Consider the following 23,945-nt stretch of genomic DNA (forward strand, 5'->3'; position numbering starts at 1 on the left):
ACCACAATAAGAGGACATAGTCTTAAATTAGAGGAGCAAAGGTTTAAAAATATCAGGAAGTATTACTTTACTGAGAGGGAAGTGGAAGCATGGAATAGCCTTCCAGCTGATGGGGTAGAGGTTAACACAGTAAAGGAGTTTAAGCATAACTATAAGATAAGGCCAGGGACTAATAAAAGTATTTAGAAAGTTGGGTTGACTAGATGGGTCGAATGGTTCTTATCTACCGTCACATTCTATGTTTCTATGTCACTGAAACGCTTTCACACATTATCTTAAAGAGACACTATAGACACCTGAACAACTTTAGCTTAATGAAGTTGTTCGGGTGAGAACTATAGCTCCCTGCAGCCTTTCTCATGTAAACACTGTATTTTCCGAGAAAATGCAGTGTTTACATTAGAACCTAGGAACACCTCCAGTGGCAGTCACTCAGACGGCCACCAGAGGGACTCCCGAGTTCATAAATGCCTAACCCGCATTCATCATGTTTGACGTCTTTAAGCTTGGGTGAATACAGCACTGTAAACGCACCTCCTATGTCCTGTAGTAACCCAGAGCCTGTCAGCAATCAGACCCAACAGTGTGGAGATAAGATCTCCTGCACACAGCATTGGCTGGAGCTGACAGCCTGAAGGCAGAAGGCAGAAAGCTGAAAGCAGAAGGCAGGAGGATGCAGAGATCTCCTGACTTCAAACAGTAAGTACACTTATTTTAAAAAACTAGAGTGAGTGTGAGAGAGTGTGTGTGAGAGACAGTGAGTGTGTGAGTGAGACAGCGAGTATGAGAGAGAAAGTGAGTGTGAGTGTGAGAGAGTGTGTGTGTGTGAGACAGTGTGAGTGAGAGAGTGTGTGAGCGAGACAGTGTGAGTGAGACAGTGTGTGTGAGTGTGTGAGTGTGAGAGAAAGAAACAGAAATAAATAGATAGAAATAGATAGATATAGATAGAAAGAAAGATATTGATAGAGAGATAGAAATAGATTGGTAGAAAGAAATAGATAGATAGAAAGAAATAGATAGATAGACAGATAGAAATAGATAGCTCAAAAGAAATAGATAGAAATAGATAGTAATATATAGATGGAAATAGATAGAAATAAATAAATAGAAATATAGATAGAAATAGATAGATAGAAAGACATAGATAGATATAGATAGAGAGATAGTAATAGATAGAAATAGATAGGGAGAGATAGATAGATAGAAATAGATAGAGATAGATAGATAGAAAGAAAGAAAGAGATAGAGAGAGAGTGAGTGTGAGACAGTGTGAATGTGAGAGTGTGAGAGAGAGTAAGTGTGAGAGTGTAAGTGAGAGAGAGTGTGAGAGATAGAGAGTGAGTGTGAGAAAGAGATAGATAGATAGATAGATAGAAATAAAATAAATAGAAATAGATAGAAAGAAATAGATTGAAAAAATAGATAAATCGAAATAAATAGATTGAAATAGATAGATATATAAATAGATAGATAGAAATAGATAGTGTGTGTGTATGTTTAAGATTTCTCTATATACAGTGTTTGTATTCTAACTTTGGGCTGGAGGGTTGCCGTAGAAGGGGGGCGGGCATAGACAGCGAGCTGATCTGTCAGTCAGCTCAGCTCGCGAACGCGCATACCGCGCACATGTGCATTAGATCGCTGAGTTCATTCATAGGGCGGCATTCAATGGCGCTCTATGAAGAACATGATTGGTGCAGCACAAAGCCACTCATGCACACCAGATTGCTATGACGCTTCTATAAGTGAAGCGTCTGATTGAGCCCTGCTACTTCATCATTTTGACGAAAAAGGCGGTGCGGCCTGCCGAGGATCTTGGCGCTGGAACGAAGGTAAGTTTATAGGAGAAAAAAAACTTGGATTTTTTTTTTTAATGTGAAGTTCATATAAAAGCAATAAAGAAGGCTAGGGGGCATGTCTGTCTTGCTTTTAAATGTTGACTTTAGTGCTCCTTTAACGTTCAAACTAAAATAATTTAGTCTAGATGAAAATGCTTGTTCTTGGGTAGAACATTGGCTTAATGATAGAGTACAGAGTGTTTTCATTAATGGCAAGATTTCAAGCTGGACAAAAGTGGTAAGTGGTGGGTGAGTTGCCGAGCCGTTGAAGCAAAGTTTTTCCTTCCATAGACCCCAAAAAATCCACTTTAACCCAATTGCGCATTAAAAGTCATATTGTATGCTATTTGTGTAATCATGACCAGTCCCATTACTCCAAGACAAGCACTGGTAAATGAGCCATATAAACCAGTCCTGAAATTCCTTCCATAGTGAAAAACCTAGCCCCAGATCAATCTATTTGTTTGAGCCCTATTTCTGTCTCTTCAAAGTAAAAAAGCTGAAGATTGTCAGTAGTGGTAAAGAGATGGGTCTTAGTATTTCATCCTATTTCAGCCTGTACATAATACATCCTATGGATGCTGGTGTCTTCTCACTGTGAAAATCACAGTGAGAAGCGCGGAAGCGCCTCTAGCGGCTGTCAATGAGACAGTCACTAGAGGCTGGATTAACCCTAATGTAAACATAGCAGTTTCTTTGAAACTGCTATGTTTACAGCAGGCAGGGTTAACCCTAGATGGACCTGGCTCCCAGACCATTTCATTGAGCTGAAGTGGTCTGGGTGCCTATAGTGGTCCTTTAAAGTGAGTTGGCAGATGCTAAATCTCTGACCTTTATGAATGAAGCCCCTAGTACCACAAGTTTCTCAATAAGATGAAGACATGGGTCTGAATTCAAACCATCTTACCTTGGATTCCTGCTGTCCTGTGCTTTCTTCGGGTTGTGGTACGGTTTCAGCAGTTACTTTGTCTACAAACGCAATATTCTCACTACACTGTGGAAAAATAATAGAAAAACTGGTTTCTCTAGGAAGACCACATTGCTATACAAAACTTCATATGTGTTTAGTTCAATAAATATTTGAACATATCACAATATGGATTCCAGAAAAGTGCATCTCCAGACAACAGAGAAGTTAACCAGAAAAGGGAATCTTAATCTAATTATTTTAAAACTGGAATCCAATTGGATCTACAGGTTCAGGACTTTGTACCACAAGGAATCAATGAGCAGATCGATTATACCCCCGGTATACATTAGTGGACAGAAAGGTACAACTGGGTTAAAGTACAGTGTAAGTTCTTTGAGTTAACATAATCTGTATATAATTGATTTCGTTTTGAGTGAAGTTATTTAACATCAGGTGAACCATTATTCTTAATGTTTGTGTTTTTCCTTTTATTTTTTATTTGGTTAATTTCCCCTGTACTTAGGGGTGCTGTTGTTATTATATGCGTGTTTTTGTTTGAATATTATTGAAAAACGTCCTCACATTTCTGTGTATTACAACTTTAATATTAGAGAAGTCCCATCATTCCTTTATGTTCATTAATTCTTTGATTTATCTCTGGTAGTCCTATTGACTATTTTGGATTATTTACCTTTGGGTATGTGTTACCTTGGGGGCATATCTCATTAGCTCACATACTGCCCCTTTACTTACTGTGGGTGGGTTCTATGGACAGTGGCATTGTCCTTCTGATATTTGCCAATCCATGCCTCTTTTTGTTTGTGATTTGCCATGAAAGGTGTATGGTTCATTAATTCTTTCATTTATCTCTGGTAGACCTATAGACTATTTTGGATTATTTACCTTTGGATATTTGTTACCTTGGGGGCATATCTCATTAGCTCACATACTGCCCCTTTACTTACTGTGGGTGGGTTCTATGGACAGTGGCATTGTCCTTCTGATATTTGCCAATCCATGCTTCTTTTTGTTTGTGATTTGCCATGAATGGTGTATGGTAATCTTCTTGAGTGGCTAATGCACTATCAAATCATGAGAGATGGTGTACCTTTTCATTGGCGTTTTTACCTAGCATCTTTCAACTTGAATAATTGCCTGACCAGCTAAACTAATGTCAGGGGATTTTTTTTGCCAGTTATGCATTCTTATGCCCTTTTTGATATTTAGCTGATCAGCTCATGCTTTTTAATGTAATATTTCCTTTATGATCTTTTTTTTTTCTCTATGTCATTGCTTTTGCACAGTTTAGGGCAAGTGTATTCAGACTAGAACAGTTGTCTACGTGGAGTATACTCTAAGGCTAGGTGCCCAAGCATATTTTTTTACATACAAAACAGAATAAAGGAAGATTTATGATTTTTTTTAATACACCATTTTTGTATAAACCATTTGTGACTATGCATATGATTATGGTGCTAGATATTTTTATTAAAAGTTAGGTTTTAATCCTTTTATATACAGATAAATATATATTTTGCAAGGTGTTAAAAAATAGGGGGTGCCCCCCACACCCAACCAGTGAGCCCTTATTCTAGCTCCACTGGTTTTTCCTACATATGTGTTCAATTTAATAAATTATACAAATATTAAATGGTATACTATAGCACTTCTAAATCATTGGTAGAGTAACATATCTTCTCATCATCACCTCTGCAGAGATTTTACCTCTTGGCCTTGACATTCCTTGCTCTCTGTTTTCTGCATTTCTTGAAGCTGCTCTTCAATCTGCTCTAGACGAGATGCCCGAATCTGGCAAATGTAAACAAGGAAGGAGTTACTTATCAAAAAAATAGGTTTGTAACCAAACCCACAATCCTCTAAAAGGAATGTCTGGCAAGAATGAAGCAGATAATAATTATCTAAGAATGTCTTCATACAGCTTCTGATAAGCCTTTTATTTGTTTGAATCAATTACAGGCTTATTGGGAGCCGCTAAATATTGCTTAGAATAATGTAGATTTAAAAAAAAAAAAGGAAATCAATATTATATTTAGCAATGAAAATATTGGATTTGGTTAGTCAATGCCATTTATCAAAGACATAATCCTCTATAAATGGTATTGAAAATAGCAGTGAAAAGAACAGTGAAAAGTGGTTGATAAATGCATTCAGCATGGTCAGCAGGTGGGAGCTATAATTAAATGACCTTTCCCACCCCTCTCACCACCCATGAGCAGCGAGTGGGGGCAGGGCCAGTGCAAGCATTTTTGCGTACACAGACGAAGATGATTTTGGCGCCCTTCAAAAAAAGCATCTTCACCTCTGTGCCTCTTAACCCGTGTTTTGTTTTTTGTCCCCTTTTTTTTAAATGTCTTACCCCCTTTAGTGTATCTTATCCCCTATTTTTCCACATTGTGTGTCTTACAACTCCCTTGTGTATTTCTCACAACCCCCCTTGTGTGTCTTACTACCCCCCAGCCCCTTAGTGTGTCTCCTTCTCTCCCAGCCCCTTTGTGTCTTTTACTCTTCCCAGCTCCTTTGAGTGTTTCTCTTTCACTCACAGCCCATGTATCTCCCCCAACCCCTCTGTGTCTCTTGTTCCTCTTCTCCAGCCCCTCTGTGTCTCTTTCACCCCCAGCCCTTTTGTATTTCCAGGCCCTTCTGTGTGTCTCTTTCATCCCCAGCTCTCTGTCCATCTTTCTCACCCACAGGCCCATCTGTGTTCCACTCTCCCCTCCATGCCCCTCCATGTCCCACTCTCCCCTCCATGTCCCTTAGTGTTCCTCTTCCCTCTCCTTCCTGTCCCTTAGTGTTCCTCTCCCCTCCCTTTCCCTTAGTGTTCCTCTCCCCTCCCCTGTCCAATAGTGTTCTTCTACTCTCCCTTCACTCTCTTTTAGTGGTACCCCTGTTCCTTTGTGTTCCTTTTCCCTCTATGTCCCTTAGTGTTCCTTTCCCCTACCTTCCCCTTAGTGTTCTTCTACCCTCCCTCCGCTCTCTTTTAGTGGTCCCCCTGTTCCTTAGTGTTCCTCTCCTCTCCATGTCCTTTGGCAGGCCCGAACTGGTCATCGGGCACACCGGGCAAATGCCCAGTGGGCTGCAGTGGCCATGGGACGAGGCCGGCGGGGAGATCACAGAATCTCCCTGCCGGTCTTTGTTGGGCCGGCACTATCCGAGCACCAGCCCTGCAGTAGTCCACGGTGGGCCAGTGGGGAGATCAAAGATCTCCCTCACCAGCCCACATACAGTATATTGCGGCCGCCGGCGGGGAGAGAGTGAGACAGCCAGGAGAGGAACTAGGAGGAGCTCTACCTTACAGCTCCGCCGGGTTCCTCTCATGAGATTCGGAGCGATGCCATGGCAACGCTCCGGGTCTCGCGAGAGTGAACTCAAGCCCCACAGGCTAGAGTACACTCACCACTAGGACCATCAGGGATGGATGGCAGCAGCAGCAGGATCCCCCCTCCCCGGCATAAGGTAAGAAGGGAGGGGAGATATATTCACTCAAGTAAAAGCAGCCTCACTTACTCACACACACCCTGCACCCCTAACACGCACAGCACTCACACACACATACACTGCACCCCTGACACTCACAGCACCCACAGACATACACTGCACCCCTGACACTCACAGCACCCACACACACACACACACTGCATCCCTGACACTCACAGCACCCTCACTCACACACACACACTGCATCCCTGACACTCACAGCACCCTCACTCACACACACACACTGCACCCCTGACACTCACAGCACCCTCACACACACACTGCACCCCTGACACTCACAGCTTCCTCACACGCACACACTTTACCCTCACACATAGCTTCCTCACATGCACTTAGCACCCTCACGCAAACACAGCACCCACTCACACACAGCACACACACACTGCACCCATCACACACACAGCACCCTTACCCACATAGCAACCTCACGCAAACACAGCACCCATCACTCACACACAGCACACACACACACTACACCCCTCACACACACACTGCACCCCTCTCGCACACACAATACACCCCTTACACACACACACAAACACAGCACCCTCACACACACACTGCACAGTATGCTTTCCTAGCATTTTTGTCTCCTGGTATCCCATCTATGGAGACACCAGAGACAAATTTCAAGCAAACACAGTCGAAGCATGTTATTAAATTTTCTTGCGCTGTGCAGAACAAATGCAGGGTCTTTTTCTCATGCTAGAGCTCTTCAGCAGAGCTCTGCGCATGGTCTAGCCTGGAAGAGCATTGAACCAACATGCTCACTTTGTGATGGGGCATGCTTGTCATTGGTGATGACAAAACACACCCTATCTGGCCCCACCCCCTTTTTAGTGGGCCACTGTAATTAAAAATCGGCGGGCCGAATTTTCTTCCCAGTCCAGCCCTGTCCCTTAGTGTTCCTCCCCCCTCCCTTCTCCTTATTGTTCCTCTCTCCCCTGTCCCTTAGTGTTCTTCTAGCCTCCTTTCACTCTCTTTTAGTGGTCCCCCTGTTCCTTAGTGTTTCTATGCCCTTCCTTCCCCTGTCTCTTAGTGTGTGTGTCCCCCTTAGTGTGCCTCTCTTTCGCCGCTTGGTGATCCGCTTCCCTCCCTCCCCCAAGAGTGTGACTCAATACCTCACTTGTAGCATGGCCGAGTGGACCGGGGTACAGGAGCTTCTGTTTCTGTACCCGGCCGGGCCGATAGGAAGTACTCTCTCAGTGAGCACCTCTTGTCAGTCCAGTCGGGTACAGGTATCAGAAGCTCTTGTACCACGGTCTGCTCCGCTTGGCCACATTACACTGAGTGACTGGCAGGAGGGAGCGCTGTGCATTTACTTCCTGCCGGGTCACAGGATTTACTTCCGCCTGTGCCGCCTTATGGACGCACCGGCCCTGGGTGGGAGCTGTAATTAGTTAACTCAGAGGACCTAATGTCCCCCACCCACTGGTTGCAGGTTGGATATCTACATTTCTTTAAAAAAACCCGGGGACGAGACAGTTTACAAATAACATCTCATTAAACATTTACGGTAGCTAAAAAAATAAACATTGTAAACTAAATTGAGAGGATGGTGGGGAAAGAGGAACAAACCAGCACTCAGTTAATACAGTTACTTTAGTTTTTCTATTTTTGTTTAGATACACCAAGTCCAGTCCACCACTTCCCAAAGCTGAAAGTAACAACATACAAGTAAGAACTTCACCATGTCGACGGACACTCTGTCTTATCTATTCACACATTGGTAAGTCCTAATTAGACTTAATTTTATAACATGACAGGAGGTTTAAGCATATTTGCTTAAAGGGACTCTCCAGCCAAGCCTTTTTACTCACCTGCTTCCAGCGCCGGGAGCCTCGTGAAGCTGCGCCCCCTATTTAATCAAAATGACGAAATAGGCGGGCGCGAGCAGGGAGCAATCACACGCTTCCATTTGGAAGCGTCATTGCTCCCTTGTGCGCATGCGCGGCTTCGCCACACATGTGCACATACTTCATAGGGCGGCTTCGCCACACATGCGCACATACTTCATGGGGCGGCATTCATGACTGACAGCTCAGCTCGCGGTCTTTGCCCGCCCCCTCTCCTCTCTGACAGGCTGGAGAGAGAAGGAGCGCACACAGTGCCTTCTCTCTCCTGCACACGTCAGACGTATTTTAATACGTCTGACGTGTACAGGGCCTTTTTAGGGCCCTGCATGAAAGGAAGTCCCTCTGGTGGCCGTCTGAGTGACGGCCACTGGAGGTATTCCTATCAATCAATGTAAACACTGTATTTTCTCTGAAAAACCGTGTTTACATTAGATTGCCTGCACGGAGCTATAGATCTCACCTGAACAACTACATTAAGCTGTAGTTGTTCAGGTGACTATAGTGTCCCTTTAAGTCTCTCTTTACTAGAACTGCACAGCAGCACATTAACCCCTTAAAACCGGAGGGCATACTATTACGCCCTATTCGAATTGGCTCTAAACGCCGCAGGGCGCAATAGTACGCCCTCCGTTTCTTTTTTACTTACCCGGTCGCTGGCGATCTCACGCCGGCGATCGCGGTTGGGGGGACTCCCAGGGACCCCCCACGGCACGTCCGTCCTCCATTAGCCCCCCCCCCCCCGGGCCATGTGAGAGTGAGGTCCTTGCGAGGGCCTCACAATCACATGGCCGGGTTAGCTGCCTGGTGCATTGCCAGCAGGGGGACTAACTGTAATGACAGTTATTCCCCCTGCTGGCTGGAAATAAAATAAATGAAATTAAAATAAGTGTAAAAATATATAAATATATTTATGATCTAAGTATATATATATATACACATATACATACACAAACGTTAATATCAAATTACACGTAGACTGATACTGATTAAATATATATATATATATAATTATTGTTTTATATATATATATATATATATATATATGTAAATATGTTAAAAATAACATTAAAAAAATATTTCAAAATAAATAATTAAAAAATATATAGATGTGTGTTATTTTGTTCTAACTGTATTGTGATATTAATATATATATATATTTATATCAAAATACACGTAGAACGAAATAATATATATATCTATATACATAAATATATACGTATATATCACTATATATATATACCTATATATAAAAATATTAAAAATATATATATATATATACACATATGTATATATATATATATATATATATATATATATATATATATATATATACATATATTAATTATACATATATATTTATGTAATATTTTTACATAATTAAGTATCTTAATTAATTACAATTAGCGGGACCTGGCTGACAACCCATGCCGAAAGTATAGGGAATTTAATTTGCTAGCACTATATTTAACCCTATAACTTTCTAAGACACCATAAGACCTGTACATGGGTGGTACTGTTTTACTCAGGAGACTTCGCTGAACACAAATATTAGTGTTTCAAAACAGTAAAATGTATTACAACGATGATATCGCCAGTAAAAGTGATGTTTTTTGCATTTTTCACGCACAAACAGCACTTACACGGACAATATTAGTGCTGTGATACTTTTTACTCTTTTTTGAAACACAAATATTTGTGTTCAGCGAAGTCTCCTGAGTACAACAGTACCCTTCATGTACAGGTTTTATGGTGTTTTCAAAAGTTACAGCGTCAAATATAAGGCTTGTGTTTCATTTTTTTCACATTAAAATTCTCCAGAATGGTTACGTTGCCTTTGAGACTCTATGGTAGTCCAAGAATGAAAATTACTCCTATGATGGCATACCATTTGCAATAGTAGACAACCCAATGTATTGCAAATGGGGTATGTCCAGTCTTTTTTAGTAGCCACTTAGTCACAAACACTGGCCAAAGTTTGCGTTAGTATTTGTTTGTGTGTGAAAAATGCAAAAAACGCTAATTTTGGCCAGTGTTTGTGACTAAGTGGCTACTAAAAAAGACTGGACATACCCCATTTGCAATACCTTGGGTTGTCTACTATTGCAAATGGTGTGCCATTATGGGTGTAAATTTAATTCCTGGGCTACTATACAGTCTCAAAGGCAACGTAACCAATCTGTCGAATTTCAATTTCAAATGTAACGTGCTATATTTGACCCTGTAATGACTGTACTGTTTTACACGTGAGACTTTGCTGAATATAAATATGTGTATTTTATTGCAGTAAAAGCAAACAGTAGTATGACATTGACAGTTAAAATGTCATGTAGAACTAAAAAAATAACATTTCTTATTTTCTCCCTTTTTATTCATATTAAATTATGTTTCATAGCTAAATATTTGATATTAAATGAAAGCCCTGTTTCCCCTGAATAAAATTGTGGGCGAGCCGGCCACGTGGCAGCGACAGCTCCCGGCCTCTTAGCTTTGATCCTCGGGGGGAATTTTTTCTTCTGTGTTGCATCACCCATTGATAGATGTAGCACGCTGAACTGCGGATAGAGGGTGATTGCATGCAACGGTTAGAGTTTCCATATGTGTTATGGTCTGAATTCATTCGTTTTACGTGAAGTGCTTGTTTATTTTTGGATATTATTGATCTGACTGCAATAGGAAGCCCAAGGGCAAATGTAACAGAGGCCTTTTCCAGAAAGGTTGTTTCCTTTGAACTGTTTGACATATATGTAAGTAACAGACATTCATAGTTTGGAAGGTCTAATACAGGGAGCAAGCCCACTATTTGAGGGTGTCTGTGATGCAAATGGCCTCAGTGTTTGTCCCTAAAGGCGGCCTATCTTGAATAAATGTATGTGTGCCAGTATGATAGACTCTTTTTAGGGGAGATCCTCCCCTAGAATTTGGTTAGGTACATTGACAGTTCTTTTGTCTATCTACAGTATAAGGGTACATAAATGCGTCTGGTCACCACAGTTCATGGTTCCTGGTTACGTTTGGAATCTGTCATTTGGCACACCGTCAACTACTTCCTTGGGATCTATTAACGTTTATTAACCCCTTAAGGACAGAGCTTCAGAAGCTTGTCCTTCACTTTATGACAACGGCATTTTTTGCATTTTTTGCTGTTTGCGTTCAACTGCAATTTGCATTTGACTAATTTATTGCACCGACGCATATTAGATACCGTTTTTTAAAGGACAGAAAGGGCTTTAATGTGATGTAACATATATATACATAAATGCTTATTTATTATAAAAAAATACAGAAAAATGCAAAAAAATTTAACATTTTGTGTTTTTTTTACAGTTTTTGCAATAATAATGTGTCCACAATTAGTGCAGGTTAAGGAAAGTAATTAAAAATAAATTCATTTAGTTGTTCTGATTTACAGAATATATAATGTGTCTGGGATTTTAAGTTTTTTTTGGTAGTTACAGGTCACAAAGCACAAGGAGTAAAATAAACTTTTAATGTGGAGCGAATTTAGAATTTGGTATGTTTGTCTTGTAAGCTTAATAGCCATAAAAGAAAACAAAATTGCCACACAAAAGTATATATTTATATAAAGTAGACACCACAGGCTATTTACCTAAGGTTGTGTTGACACTTTCTACGTAGCCATTTCACCGCCAATCTCTGCTAAATATTGGAGTAAAATTGTGTTTTTTGGTTTTGGTTTTGGCACACAAACCTATAACAAAGAACTTCTCATGTGTATTTTGTAAAGTTGGTGTGTGCTATTCCTGTACAAAGTTTTATTTTGTGTTCAGTTACATCTGCTGAGTAAAATTACACCCCCATTTTATGTCTTTGGCACTATTTTGTGAAGCTACAGTGCCATATAGGAGACCTGTCCTTTTCAGTATTCACAGTTTTAAAAAGGCCAATTTCAATAAGATAAGGGAAGCTTTACAATATATTGACTGGCATAAACTCTTTAGTGAAAAGAACACTGAGGATAAATGGATCATCTTCCAACAAATATTAGAAAGGTACATTTCTCAGTATGTACCATTGGGAAATAAGTATAAAAGAAACAAATTAAAACCAATGTGGCTTAGTAGAGAAGTAAAACAAGAGATTAAAAATAAGAAAAGGGCATTTAAAGCATTTAAATCAGACAAATCAGATGCATCTTATAAAAGATATAAGAAAGCAAATAATGCGTGCAAAAAGGCAATTAAACTTGCTAAACTTCAAAATGAAAAAATGATAGCTAAAGAGAGCAAAACCAACCCCAAAGCATTTTTTAAGTACATAAATTCCAAAAAACCCAAAAATGAAAGTATAGGTACACTTAAAACTGAAACGGGGGTGTTGGTTAATGAAGACCAAGAAAAGGCAGGAATTCTAAATAACTATTTCTCCTCCGTATATATTAAAGAAGAACCCATGGCAATAGATGTGCAAATGATTGCTACTAAAAACTTGCAGAATAATTGTAATTGGTTAACTCAAGACAATGTGCTGCAGCAACTAAAGAAAGTTAATATAAACAAAGCTCCAGGGCCTGACGGTATCCATCCACGTGTACTTAAGGAACTAAGTGTAGAAATAAGTGAACCTCTGTTTTTAATCTTTCAAGATTCTTTTCTTTCAGGAAGTGTTCCGGAGGATTGGAGGAAGGCAGATGTGGTTCCTATATTCAAAAAGGGTTCAAAATCCTTGCCTGGAAATTATAGACCTGTGAGCTTAACTTCTGTGGCTGGTAAAATATTTGAAAGGTTATTAAGGGATAATATTCAAGAATTCCTTGAGAAGAATATGGTTATCAGCAAAAATCAGCACGGTTTTATGAAGCACAGGTCATGTCAAACTAACTTGATTGCTTTCTACGAAGAAGTAAGTAGAAGTATAGATCAGGGTGTTGCAGTGGATGTGATCTATTTGGATTTTGCCAAGGCATTTGATACAGTTCCACACAAAAGATTAGTGTTCAAACTCAAGGAAATCGGTCTCGATGAAAATGCTTGTTCTTGGGTAGAACATTGGCTTAAAAACAGAATACAAAGAGTTGTCGTTAATGGTAAATTTTCAAGCTGGACAGAGGTGGCAAGTGGTGTCCCTCAGGGGTCTGTTCTGGGACCCCTTCTATTTAACATTTTTATAAATGATCTTGAAGACAGCATTGAAAGTCATGTTTCAGTGTTTGCAGATGACACAAAACTTTGTAAAATAATACAATGTGAGCAAGATATTACTTTGCTGCAGAAGGATTTAGATAGACTGGGGGACTGGGCACTCAAATGGCAGATGAAATTTAATGTTGAAAAATGCAAAGTTATGCACTTCGGCGTAAAGAATACACAAGCAACGTATACCCTTAATGGAAGCGAATTAGGGATAACAACACACGAAAAGGACTTGGGAATTGTTATAGACAACAAACTATGCAACAATGTGCAATGTCAATCAGCAGTGGCCAAGGCCAGTAAGGTATTGTCATGCATGAAAAAGGGCATTCATTCTCGGGACGAGAATATCATTTTGCCTCTCTATAAATCACTGGTAAGACCACATATTGAATATGCTGTGCAATTTTGGGCACCTGTTCTAAAGAAGGATATCATGGCACTAGAAAAAGTGCAGAGGCGGGCTACAAAATTAATAAAAGGAATGGAACATATCAGCTATGAAGAAAGGTTAACAAATTTAAACCTATTTAGTTTAGAAAAACGTCGCCTGAGAGGGGATATGATAACATTATACAAATATATTCGGGGCCAATACAAACCATTGTGTGGAAATCTATTCACAAACCGGACTTTACATAGGACACGAGGCCATGCGTTTAGACTGGAAGAAAGAAGATTTCGTCTAAGGCAAAGGAAAGGTTTTTTTACTGTAAGAACAATCAGGATGTGGAATTCTCTGCCTGAAGAAGTGGTTTTATCAGAGTCCATACAGATGTTCAAACAGCTACTAGATGCATACTTGCAAAGACAGAATATTCAAGGATATAATCTTTCAATGTAGGGTAATAACTGCTTGATTCAAGGATAAATCTGACTGCCATTCTGGGGTCAAGAAGGAATTTTTTGTCCTAGCTTGTTGCAAAATTGTGCTTCAAACTGGGTTTTTTTCTTTTTTTTTTTTTTTTTTTTTTTCTTTTCTTTTGGATCAACAGCAAAAAACAGGTGTGAGGAAGGCTGAACTTGATGGACGCAAGTCTCTTTTCAGCTATCTAACTATGTAACTATGTAACTATGTAAGTAGAATTTTGAGAGACAGATTTAATTAGCCTATGCTTCCATTTGGGGTATTATAGTAGTTTGACTGTTCAAAAAAAAACCACAAAGGCCTACCATTTGTAAAAGTAGACACTCCAGGGTATCTCATAAGGTGCATATTGTGCCTTAACATGCCCCCATTTTTTTACCATTACATGCCCAAGTATGTGGTAAAAAATAATTTTGTGCAATTTTTACATACGGATTGCATTTTTGCTGGCCATTTTGTATATTTCATATGTGCCACTAAGTTCAAACACCCCACATTATGCTCAGCTAAGTCTCCCGAGTAAAAGGACACCCCCATTGTATGTCTATAGCACTATTTCGTGAAGCTACAGTGCCATACAGGAGACCTGTCCTTTTCAGTATTCACAGTAGAATTTTGAGAGACGGATTTAATGAGCCTATGCTTCCATTTGGGGTATTATAACAGTTTGACTGTTCAAAAAAAAACCCACAAATGCCTACCATTTGTAAAAGTAGACACTCCAGGGTATATCATAAGGTGCATATTGTGCCTTAGCATGCCCCCATTTTTTCACCAATATATGCCAAAGTATGTGGTAAAAAATTATTTGGGGCATTTTTTACATACGGATTGCATTTTTGCTGGGCATTTTGTATATTTCATTTGTGCCACTAAGTTCAAAACCCCCAAATTATGCTCATCTAAGTCTTCTGAGTAAAAAGACATCCCCAATGAATGTCTTTGGCACTATTTTGTGAAGCTACAGTGCCATATAGGAGACCAAGCCATATCAGTTTTTACAGAACTTTGAATTTTGACGCTGGGCCTATGTGCAATTTCCAAGCATCTTCGCAGGTTTTAAATTCAAACTACCCCACAAAGGCCTACCATTTCTTAAAGTAGACACCCCAGGGTATTTCAAAAGGCATATTTTGAACCTTAGCGTGGGATCATTTTTCCGCTAGCTTGTACCAGGTGTAGTGGTAATAAGTGTTTTTTCTGCCTTTTTGACACACAAAGTGAGTTTGCACAGTATATTTTGCAAACCTTATGTGTGTTACGACTGTATAATACTTCATATGTTGCTCAGCTATGTCAGCTGAGTACAAAAATACCCCCGTATGTACCTTTGCTAGGTATATGTGGACATCGGAGGGGCACATTTGAGACATAGTCATTCCAGTTTTTTTCAAACTTTACATTTTTACGCTGTGCCCATGTCCCATTTTAGAGTATTTTACAAGGCTATATGATCCAAATACCCCATAAAGCCATACCATTTCTTAAATAAGACATCCCAGGGTATTTCAAAAGGCATATTTTGAACCTTAGCGTGGGATCATTTTTCCGCTAGCTTGTACCAGGTGTAGTGGTAATTAGCGTTTTTTCTGCCTTTTTGACACACAAAGTGAGTTTGCACAGTATATTTTGCAAACCTTATGTGTGCTACGACTGTATAATACCTTATATGTTGCTCAGCTATGTGGTCTGAGTACAGCAATACCCCCATATGTACCTTTGCCAGGTATATGTGGATGTTGCAGGGGCACATTTGAGACGCAGCCATTCAGTTTTTTTCTAACTTTGAAGTTTTACGCTGTGTCCATGTTCCAATTTGGAGTAGTTTAGATGGTTGGTTATTGAAACTTCCCCACAAACACATACTATTTATTAAAGAATACACCCTGGGGTAATTCAAAAGGCATATTTTGAGCCTTGGCGTGAGATAATTTTTTTCTCTAGTTTGTTCTAGGTGTAGTGTTCATGAGCGTTTTTAAATGTATTTTTTAACTTTTTTAACTTTTTTACTTTTTAAAACTATTTTTTAAACCTTTGTTTTGCTTATTATTTTTTTCAAACTTTCCTAAACTTTCTTAAAACTTTTTTTTTTACAGATTTAACATTTTTCTACGCTTTTTTTTTACCGTTAACCCCTAACTAGCAGTAAGCAGCACTAACCGTAAATTCCCCATTTTCCCATAACTCCCACCCACCCCACCTAGAAAAAAATATTTAATTATACAATATTTAAATTAGTTAATTAAGTAAATTGAACCCCTGAGGATTAAAAAATAAATAAAAGTTAATCGTCAGGGGTTAAAAAAAATTAGATCACAGTATAATACTGTGATCTGTGTTTTGATCACTGTAGGCAGTGATCGACTGGCAGGGAAGGGGTTAATTTTTATTTGGACTGGGTAAAGGGGTGTGTTTTTTTTTTTTACTTAAACGTTATAAAAACTTTTTTTAACTTAATTTTTAACTTTTTAAAGCTTATTTTAGGTAAATATGTTTTTATTGAGTTTTTATCAACATTGTATTGGCGATCATATTCGGCAGTGAGACTCGCAGGTCTCCCATATCATCTGAAAGTGTGCGGATACGCAGATCCAAGTATTGTTATACATGTAGTAGGATTTACAGTATGTCCATTCCAGTTGGTTCCCATCTGTGTTGTATTCAGAGGTGGTGGGGCCTCTGTATTGGCTATCAGTAGAGTGCGCTTTGCATAATACGGGGTATTGGGTGTGGAGGGTTAGTGCTCCCTGGCTCTCTCGTGGGTCTTCCTATCTGTATCCCCCACGTTCTCTACTACGGTTAGGTAAAAGTCGTGCCTGGCATCTAGTGGGTCATCTGTGGGTTCAATTGCGGTCATTTGCCACTCGATTGTGTCTACGTAGGTGGTGCTCATATTAAATGCGCTGGGGGTGCGCGTCTGTTGCGGGAGGCTCAGGCGATTACCTATCGGTAGGGTAGGTCGTATGCCCTCGCCAGTATGGGTGGCGTTTCTGGTAGTTGGGGTAGTAGCTGTGGTCTGAGTATCCTAGTAAGCCTAGGGTTGGTTAGGTGCTTAGTCTGAGGAGTAGTTTATTGGGGCTAGTGGTCTAAAGTGTGTGCTCACCTCCCAGGTATGGTCAGTTACATGCTGGTGCTGGATAGAATGGTTTGTTGTTGGCTGCTATGTCGCTATTGCAGTGCCGATTGCTTGTATAAGAGGTTGGTTGGGGATATACGCCTTATTGGAAAGTTGGTGTGGTTGTGTTCCTCGATTGTGATTGGTGTTTTGGGAATATTCCTAGGGGCAAGTGTGTATATCACTGGTCCGTTTCTTTTTATTATTTGTCGTTTGTTTGTTTCTGTTAGAGGGGTTGTTTGTATCGTTAGTTCGTTTTGTTATGATTCTGAGCAATATTAACTAATAACCATTGTACTCTTGCAGAGCAGTGTGGCTCGTCGGTCTCCTTAAATGTTACTATTAGGCAAGACTTTGTTGTTTGTGTGGTTGGTATGTGTGTGTATCGTTAACGTTCTGGGCGTAATGTCTCCGTACTATGTTTGTGTTGCATGTTGGGTTTCTGGGTTTATGTGTCGGTCTGGTTAGGTGGTGCGGAGTCCTATAGAGTAGCTGTGTGTGTGTGGTAGGTTTTCGTCAAGTGACGGCTAGATCGATTTTGTTAGGTGTGTCGTGTGGTGTGTTGGGTTAGGTGGGTGGTTTTGTTCGGGAGTTTTCCTTATGTGTGTCAGGTGTTTTGTTGATCGAGGTGATTGCATGGGTGAGGTTCCCATTTGACCATGTTGGTCTCGAGTGTGGGGTCCGTGCAGGACTGTTGTGCAAGGTGGTCGTGGGGAGTGTGTGTTTGGGTGTTCCGTTGGTTGTTCTCCACTGCGTCGTGTTGTTTTCCATTCGTTTTGTCAGTCTAAGCGTGTGGTTGTGGCGTCTCTCGTGTGGGTGCCGGCTCGTGTGTTTGTTTGGTTTTAGTGCGGTGGTATATTTGTGGGGTGTGTGTGGTGAGGCTGTTTCTGTGGGATGAGGGTATGTTGTTGTGTATGTGTTTGTGCATGGTGTGGTGGGCGAGGGGGTTGTAGGGGTGCATGATATGTAGGGTGCAGTGGGTGTTGTTTTTTTCTCTCAGCCCCCCCCCCTCCATCGGCCACGTCCCTTCGGTCCCTTCTCGCCGTGTATATGATCCACGGTTGCCATTTGTCTACGTGTTTGGTGAGAGTTTCCATCAGGGTTGGATGTATTTCTTCCGCAGCTCTAATTTCTTCCACTCTGGTGAGCCATTGTTCCGCCGTGGGGACTTGAGTCAATTTCCAAAGGGTGGGTATTAGTGCTTTGGCGGCGTCTAGGAGATGACGTAGGATTGATCTTTTATATTTCGAAATTGGTTTGTGTGCGTGGTGTAGGAGTATGTTTTCGACGGATAGCTGTGTCGTGGGTCCTAGGACGTCTTTGATGCGGGTCGTGATCTGGGTCCAGTATGGTTTGATTTTGGTGCATTCCCACCATATATGTTTTACTGTTCCAACTTCCAGCTCACATCTCCAGCATGTCGCTGGGGTGGTGGGGAATATTTTGTGTAGGAGGTCTGGGGTTCTGTACCAGAACGTCAGTAGTTTGTAGTTCATTTCTTGATAAGACGAGCTGATGGAGGATTTGTGGTGGAGTATGAGAATTTTGTCCCATTGTGCGTCTGTGAATGTCTTGTCTGTAAGACATTCCCATCGGCTTTTGTAGGGTAGGACTGTGTTCCGGGATCCAGTGATTAGGTGTTGGTATAGGGTGGAAGTAGGTTTCTGTATGGTCGACTTTCGGTCGCAAAATTCTTTGAACCACGTGAGGGTTCTATGTGCCGCGGATTTATCTGGTAATGTATGGTAATAGTGTGCCAACTGCGTGTATCTGTATTTATGCATGGGGGTTGGCGTGCCTTCCATCAATTGTTCCAGGGGTTTCAGTCCGGTGTTGGTTAGTGTCCTGTGGAGGGGAATTAAGTCTTCTCCCCCTAGGAAGGTCCAGGCGCTGGTGGGTAGTCCACCCCCTATTTGTTGGTTATACGTCAGGGTGGTCATTGGGCTAGGTGTGGGAGAGGTTGTTGTTGTTCTCCGTATCACTGACCACGTCTGTAGGGTCTGGTTCATTGGGGAGAGTATGTTCGGTTCCCCCTGCGTTATCTTTTTCGTATTCCAGACTGAGGCAAAGATGGAAGGATTGTCGGGCGCAGTTCTATCTAGAGCTACCCATTGTTTGTGTTGGGGATTGGTATGCCATTCTAAGATTCTTTGTAGTTCTTTGTAGGGCTGTCGCTTGCTGGTATTTCCGTATGTCTGGGAGTGCCAATCCTCCGTTTCGTCTGGGTTGGCAGAGGAGTTCGTATCGTAGGCGTGGGCTTTGTTCTTTCCATGTGTATGTTAGGAATGCAGTCTTCAGGGCAGCGAAGAATGTCGTCGGTATCGATATGGGGATCGTGTGGAAGAGGTATAATATTCTGGGTAGTGCGTTCAGAACCGCTATGCGGCCCAGCCATGAAATGTGTTAGAAATTCCAGGTCCGTAGGTCTTGTTGAATGCGGGTGAGGAGGGGGGTGAAGTTGGTTTGGTATAGGGAGTTCGGTTCCGTCGTCAGCCATATCCCCAGGTATTTCATTTTGGATTGACACCATCGAAATGGAAAGCTCGAGGCTACAGCTCTATGGTTTCCCGTTGTTTGCCACGTATTACGCTCTTGTGTGCTTCCCAGATAGTCATGTCCGAGACATCACCCGTCTCATTTTCAGTGAAGTAGTTTGTTAGTGTTTGGGTGATTTGTTCCTTTAGGGGTATGTCAGTCAGTAATGTGTCGTTGAGTCTCCAGGTCCTTTTTGTGGGTCTTGTGAATGGGGAGTCAATCTCTATTGAGACTTTGCCGTGATCCAACCACGTCGCTGCATGTATGGTAGCGTTCTGGAGTCTCGTTAGAGCCTCTTGTTGTATAAACAAGAAGTCTATCCTAGAGTACCTCCTGTGTATGGTCGAGTAGTGGGTGTAGTCCTTGTCTAATGGGTGCATTGTTCTCCAGCAGTCGATCAGTTGTAACGTCTTTAGCGAGTGGTGGATGTTCTTTATATCTCTTTGCGGGATGCTGCTGTATCCTGTGGAGGAGTCCATGTTCGGGTCCAGTGGTACATTGAAGTCTCCTCCCGTTATCAGTGTGCCTTCCGTAAAGTCTGCCAGTTTCTGTAGTGTGATTTTTAGGAAGCGCGACTGGTTGTTGTTGGGGATGTAAATCGTTGCTAGTGTGTATCTACGGTTCGATATCTCTCCTTTGACAAACACGTATCTGTAAGACATTCCCATCGGCTTTTGTAGGGTAGGACTGTGTTCCGGGATCCAGTGATTAGGTGTTGGTATAGGGTGGAAGTAGGTTTCTGTATGGTCGACTTTCGGTCGCAAAATTCTTTGAACCACGTGAGGGTTCTATGTGCCGCGGATTTATCTGGTAATGTATGGTAATAGTGTGCCAACTGCGTGTATCTGTATTTATGCATGGGGGTTGGCGTGCCTTCCATCAATTGTTCCAGGGGTTTCAGTCCGGTGTTGGTTAGTGTCCTGTGGAGGGGAATTAAGTCTTCTCCCCCTAGGAAGGTCCAGGCGCTGGTGGGTAGTCCACCCCCTATTTGTTGGTTATACGTCAGGGTGGTCATTGGGCTAGGTGTGGGAGAGGTTGTTGTTGTTCTCCGTATCACTGACCACGTCTGTAGGGTCTGGTTCATTGGGGAGAGTATGTTCGGTTCCCCTTGCGTTATCTTTTTCGTATTCCAGACTGAGGCAAAGATGGAAGGATTGTCGGGCGCAGTTCTATCTAGAGCTACCCATTGTTTGTGTTGGGGATTGGTATGCCATTCTAAGATTCTTTGTAGGGCTGTCGCTTGCTGGTATTTCCGTATGTCTGGGAGTGCCAATCCTCCGTTTCGTCTGGGTTGGCAGAGGAGTTCGTATCGTAGGCGTGGGCTTTGTTCTTTCCATGTGTATGTTAGGAATGCAGTCTTCAGGGCAGCGAAGAATGTCGTCGGTATCGATATGGGGATCGTGTGGAAGAGGTATAATATTCTGGGTAGTGCGTTCAGAACCGCTATGCGGCCCAGCCATGAAATGTGTTAGAAATTCCAGGTCCGTAGGTCTTGTTGAATGCGGGTGAGGAGGGGGGTGAAGTTGGTTTGGTATAGGGAGTTCGGTTCCGTCGTCAGCCATATCCCCAGGTATTTCAATTTGGATTGACACCATCGAAATGGAAAGCTCAAGGCTACAGCTCTATGGTTTCCCGTTGGATCGGTTATATTTAGGAGTTCACATTTGCTTAGGTTGAGCTTGAGGCCTGACAGGCAGCCGTAGTCTTCAAGTTCTTTCATTAGGCAGGACAGGGTTATTCTGGGTTGTGTGATGAAGAACAACATATCGTCCGCGTATGCGGCAACCTTGTGTGTGGTGTTCTTCCATGTATATCCCTGGATGTTGTTATTTCGCCTTATTGCTTCCAGTAGGGGTTCGAGCGTGAGCGCGAACAGAAGTGGGGATAAGGGACATCTCTGCCTCGTGCCGTTACGGATGGGGAAGGGTTCTGTTAGGGCTCCGTTCACTCGCACTGTTGCAGTTGGTTCGCTGTATATTGCCTCGATCCACTTTAGTATGGCGTCAGTGAAGCCTAGCAGGTGTAGTACTGTTTTCATAAACGTCCAATTCACGCGATCGAACGCCTTTTCGGCGTCCGTGGACAGCAGGAGGAGTGGTGTGTTGACTCTGAGGGTGCTGTCTCGGGCCTCCCTTCCCGGTATAAATCCTGTTTGGTCAGGGTGTATCAATGTTGGCATTAGCATGCCTATCCTGGTAGCTAGAATTTTGGTGAATAATTTTGTGTCGATGTTTAATAGGGAGATTGGTCTGTAGCTGCTGCAGATCTCCAGGTCTTTTCCTGGTTTTGGGATTACGGTTATCGTAGCTGTCAGTGATTCAGTGTGGAACCCGTTCCCTTCTGTGATGGCGTTTAGGGCTTTTGTGAGCTTGGGGAGTAGGATGTCCTGGAGGCGTTTGTAGTAGTCTAGGGTCAGTCCGTCCGGGCCTGGTGCGCGGCCTGTTTTGGTCGTTTTAATGGCTGCCCTTAATTCGCCCTCGTGATCGTCAGGTTGAGTGTTTCAGCCTCCGCTGTGGACACTGTCGTGGGGAGGTGCTCCTGTATGAAATGTGTCATGCGGTCTCTTTTAGTGCGTTCTTGTGCTTCATTGCCTGGTTCGTGTGTGTTGTATAGTGAGGTGTAATAGGTGAGAAATTCCTTTGCGATCCTCTCCGGGTGTTGGGTGGTCGTGTCTCCTTGCATTTTCAGTCTGTGTACTTGTGCGGGTTGTTGTTGCCCTCTGAGCATGTGCGCGAGTAGTCTCCCTGCGTTGTTCGCATGTAGGTAGAAGAATCCTTTCGATCTTCGTAGTTGGCGGGTGTGTCTCTGGAGTAACAGGGTGTGTAGTTGCCTTCTGTTCTCTAGGAGTTCTTTGTATGAGTCTTCCACTTGGCTACGTTTGTGCTGCTTTTCTAATGTATTGATTCGGTCTATAAGTTCGGACATGAGTCTGCCTGCTTCTTTTTTACGTTGCGAAGCAAGTTGTATAAGTTTGCCACGTATTACGCTCTTGTGTGCTTCCCAGATAGTCATGTCCGAGACATCACCCGTCTCATTTTCAGTGAAGTAGTTTGTTAGTGTTTGGGTGATTTGTTCCTTCAGTGGTATGTCAGTCAGTAATGTGTCGTTGAGTCTCCAGGTCCTTTTTGTGGGTCTTGTGAATGGGGAGTCAATCTCTATTGAGACTTTGCCGTGATCCAACCATGTCACTGCATGTATGGTAGCGTTCTGGAGTCTCGTTAGAGCCTCTTTTTGTATAAACAAGAAGTCTGTCCTAGAGTACCTCCTGTGTATGGTCGAGTAGTGGGTGTAGTCCTTGTCTAATGGGTGCATTGTTCTCCAGCAGTCGATCAGTTGTAACGTCTTTAGCGAGTGGTGGATGTTCTTTATATCTCTTTGCGGGATGCTGCTGTGTCCTGTGGAGGAGTCCATGTTCGGGTCCAGTGGTACATTGAAGTCTCCTCCCGTTATCAGTGTGCCTTCCGTAAAGTCTGCCAGTTTCTGTAGTGTGATTTTTAGGAAGCGCGACTGGTTGTTGTTGGGGATGTAAATCGTTGCTAGTGTGTATCTACGGTTCGATATCTCTCCTTTGACAAACACGTATCTGCCGTTCTCATCTATGAGTGTGTCATGTTCCTTAAATTGCAGTGTGGCTGCCAGCAGGATCGCGACTCCTGCTTTTTTAGCATCGGGATGGTTGCTGACGTACCATGTGGGGTAGTGTTTATTTCTTAGAGCGGGGGCCGAGCCTTCCCGGAAATGCGTTTCCTGTAGAAGGGCTATTGCCGTTCTTTCTCTCCGCAGTTCCCGTAAAAGGTGAGTCCGGTGCTCCGGCAAGTTCAGTCCTCGGCAGTTTTGCGTGGTGATTCTTATTGGATCCGGTCGGTATGCCATCTTGTAAGAGCCCATCTGTCGATGAAGTGTCTTATCTTATGGCGGGACACCGAACTGTGGCTCTGTGCCCGAGGGTCGTCCTTGGGAGTTTCGCTTGTCGAACGGCATCGCAGGCCTTCTGTTTGATCTGGGGGGTGTTCCAAAGGGGCGTGGCCGCGGGGCATGAGGCGTGGAGGGAGTAACGAAGGTGAGTGTTATTCCTGTGGGGTGGTGTGTGTGTGTGTTTGTGTGTGTGCGTGTGTGTGTGTGTGGGTCCGGTGTGGGCGTCTGTGTCACTGGAGTCT

The 23,945-nt window shown here is 42.4% G+C and overlaps 1 protein-coding gene across 4 annotated transcripts in view; it reads right to left on the reverse strand.

Moving 5' to 3' along the window:
• Positions 1-23,945, reverse strand: part of APC2 (APC regulator of WNT signaling pathway 2) — a 264,775-nt gene that overhangs the window by 91,953 nt on the left and 148,877 nt on the right. For all 4 annotated transcript variants that reach the window (XM_063455534.1, XM_063455535.1, XM_063455532.1 and 1 more), the window contains exons 8-9: positions 4,474-4,557; positions 2,746-2,832 (exon numbers count right to left, since the gene is read on the reverse strand). In XM_063455534.1, the coding sequence (XP_063311604.1) occupies positions 2,746-2,832; positions 4,474-4,557 (171 nt within the window). The remainder of the gene's footprint in view (positions 1-2,745; positions 2,833-4,473; positions 4,558-23,945) is intronic.

The sequence above is a fragment of the Pelobates fuscus genome, chromosome 5, assembly GCF_036172605.1.
Source record: "Pelobates fuscus isolate aPelFus1 chromosome 5, aPelFus1.pri, whole genome shotgun sequence".
NCBI classification, from domain to species: domain Eukaryota; kingdom Metazoa; phylum Chordata; class Amphibia; order Anura; family Pelobatidae; genus Pelobates; species Pelobates fuscus.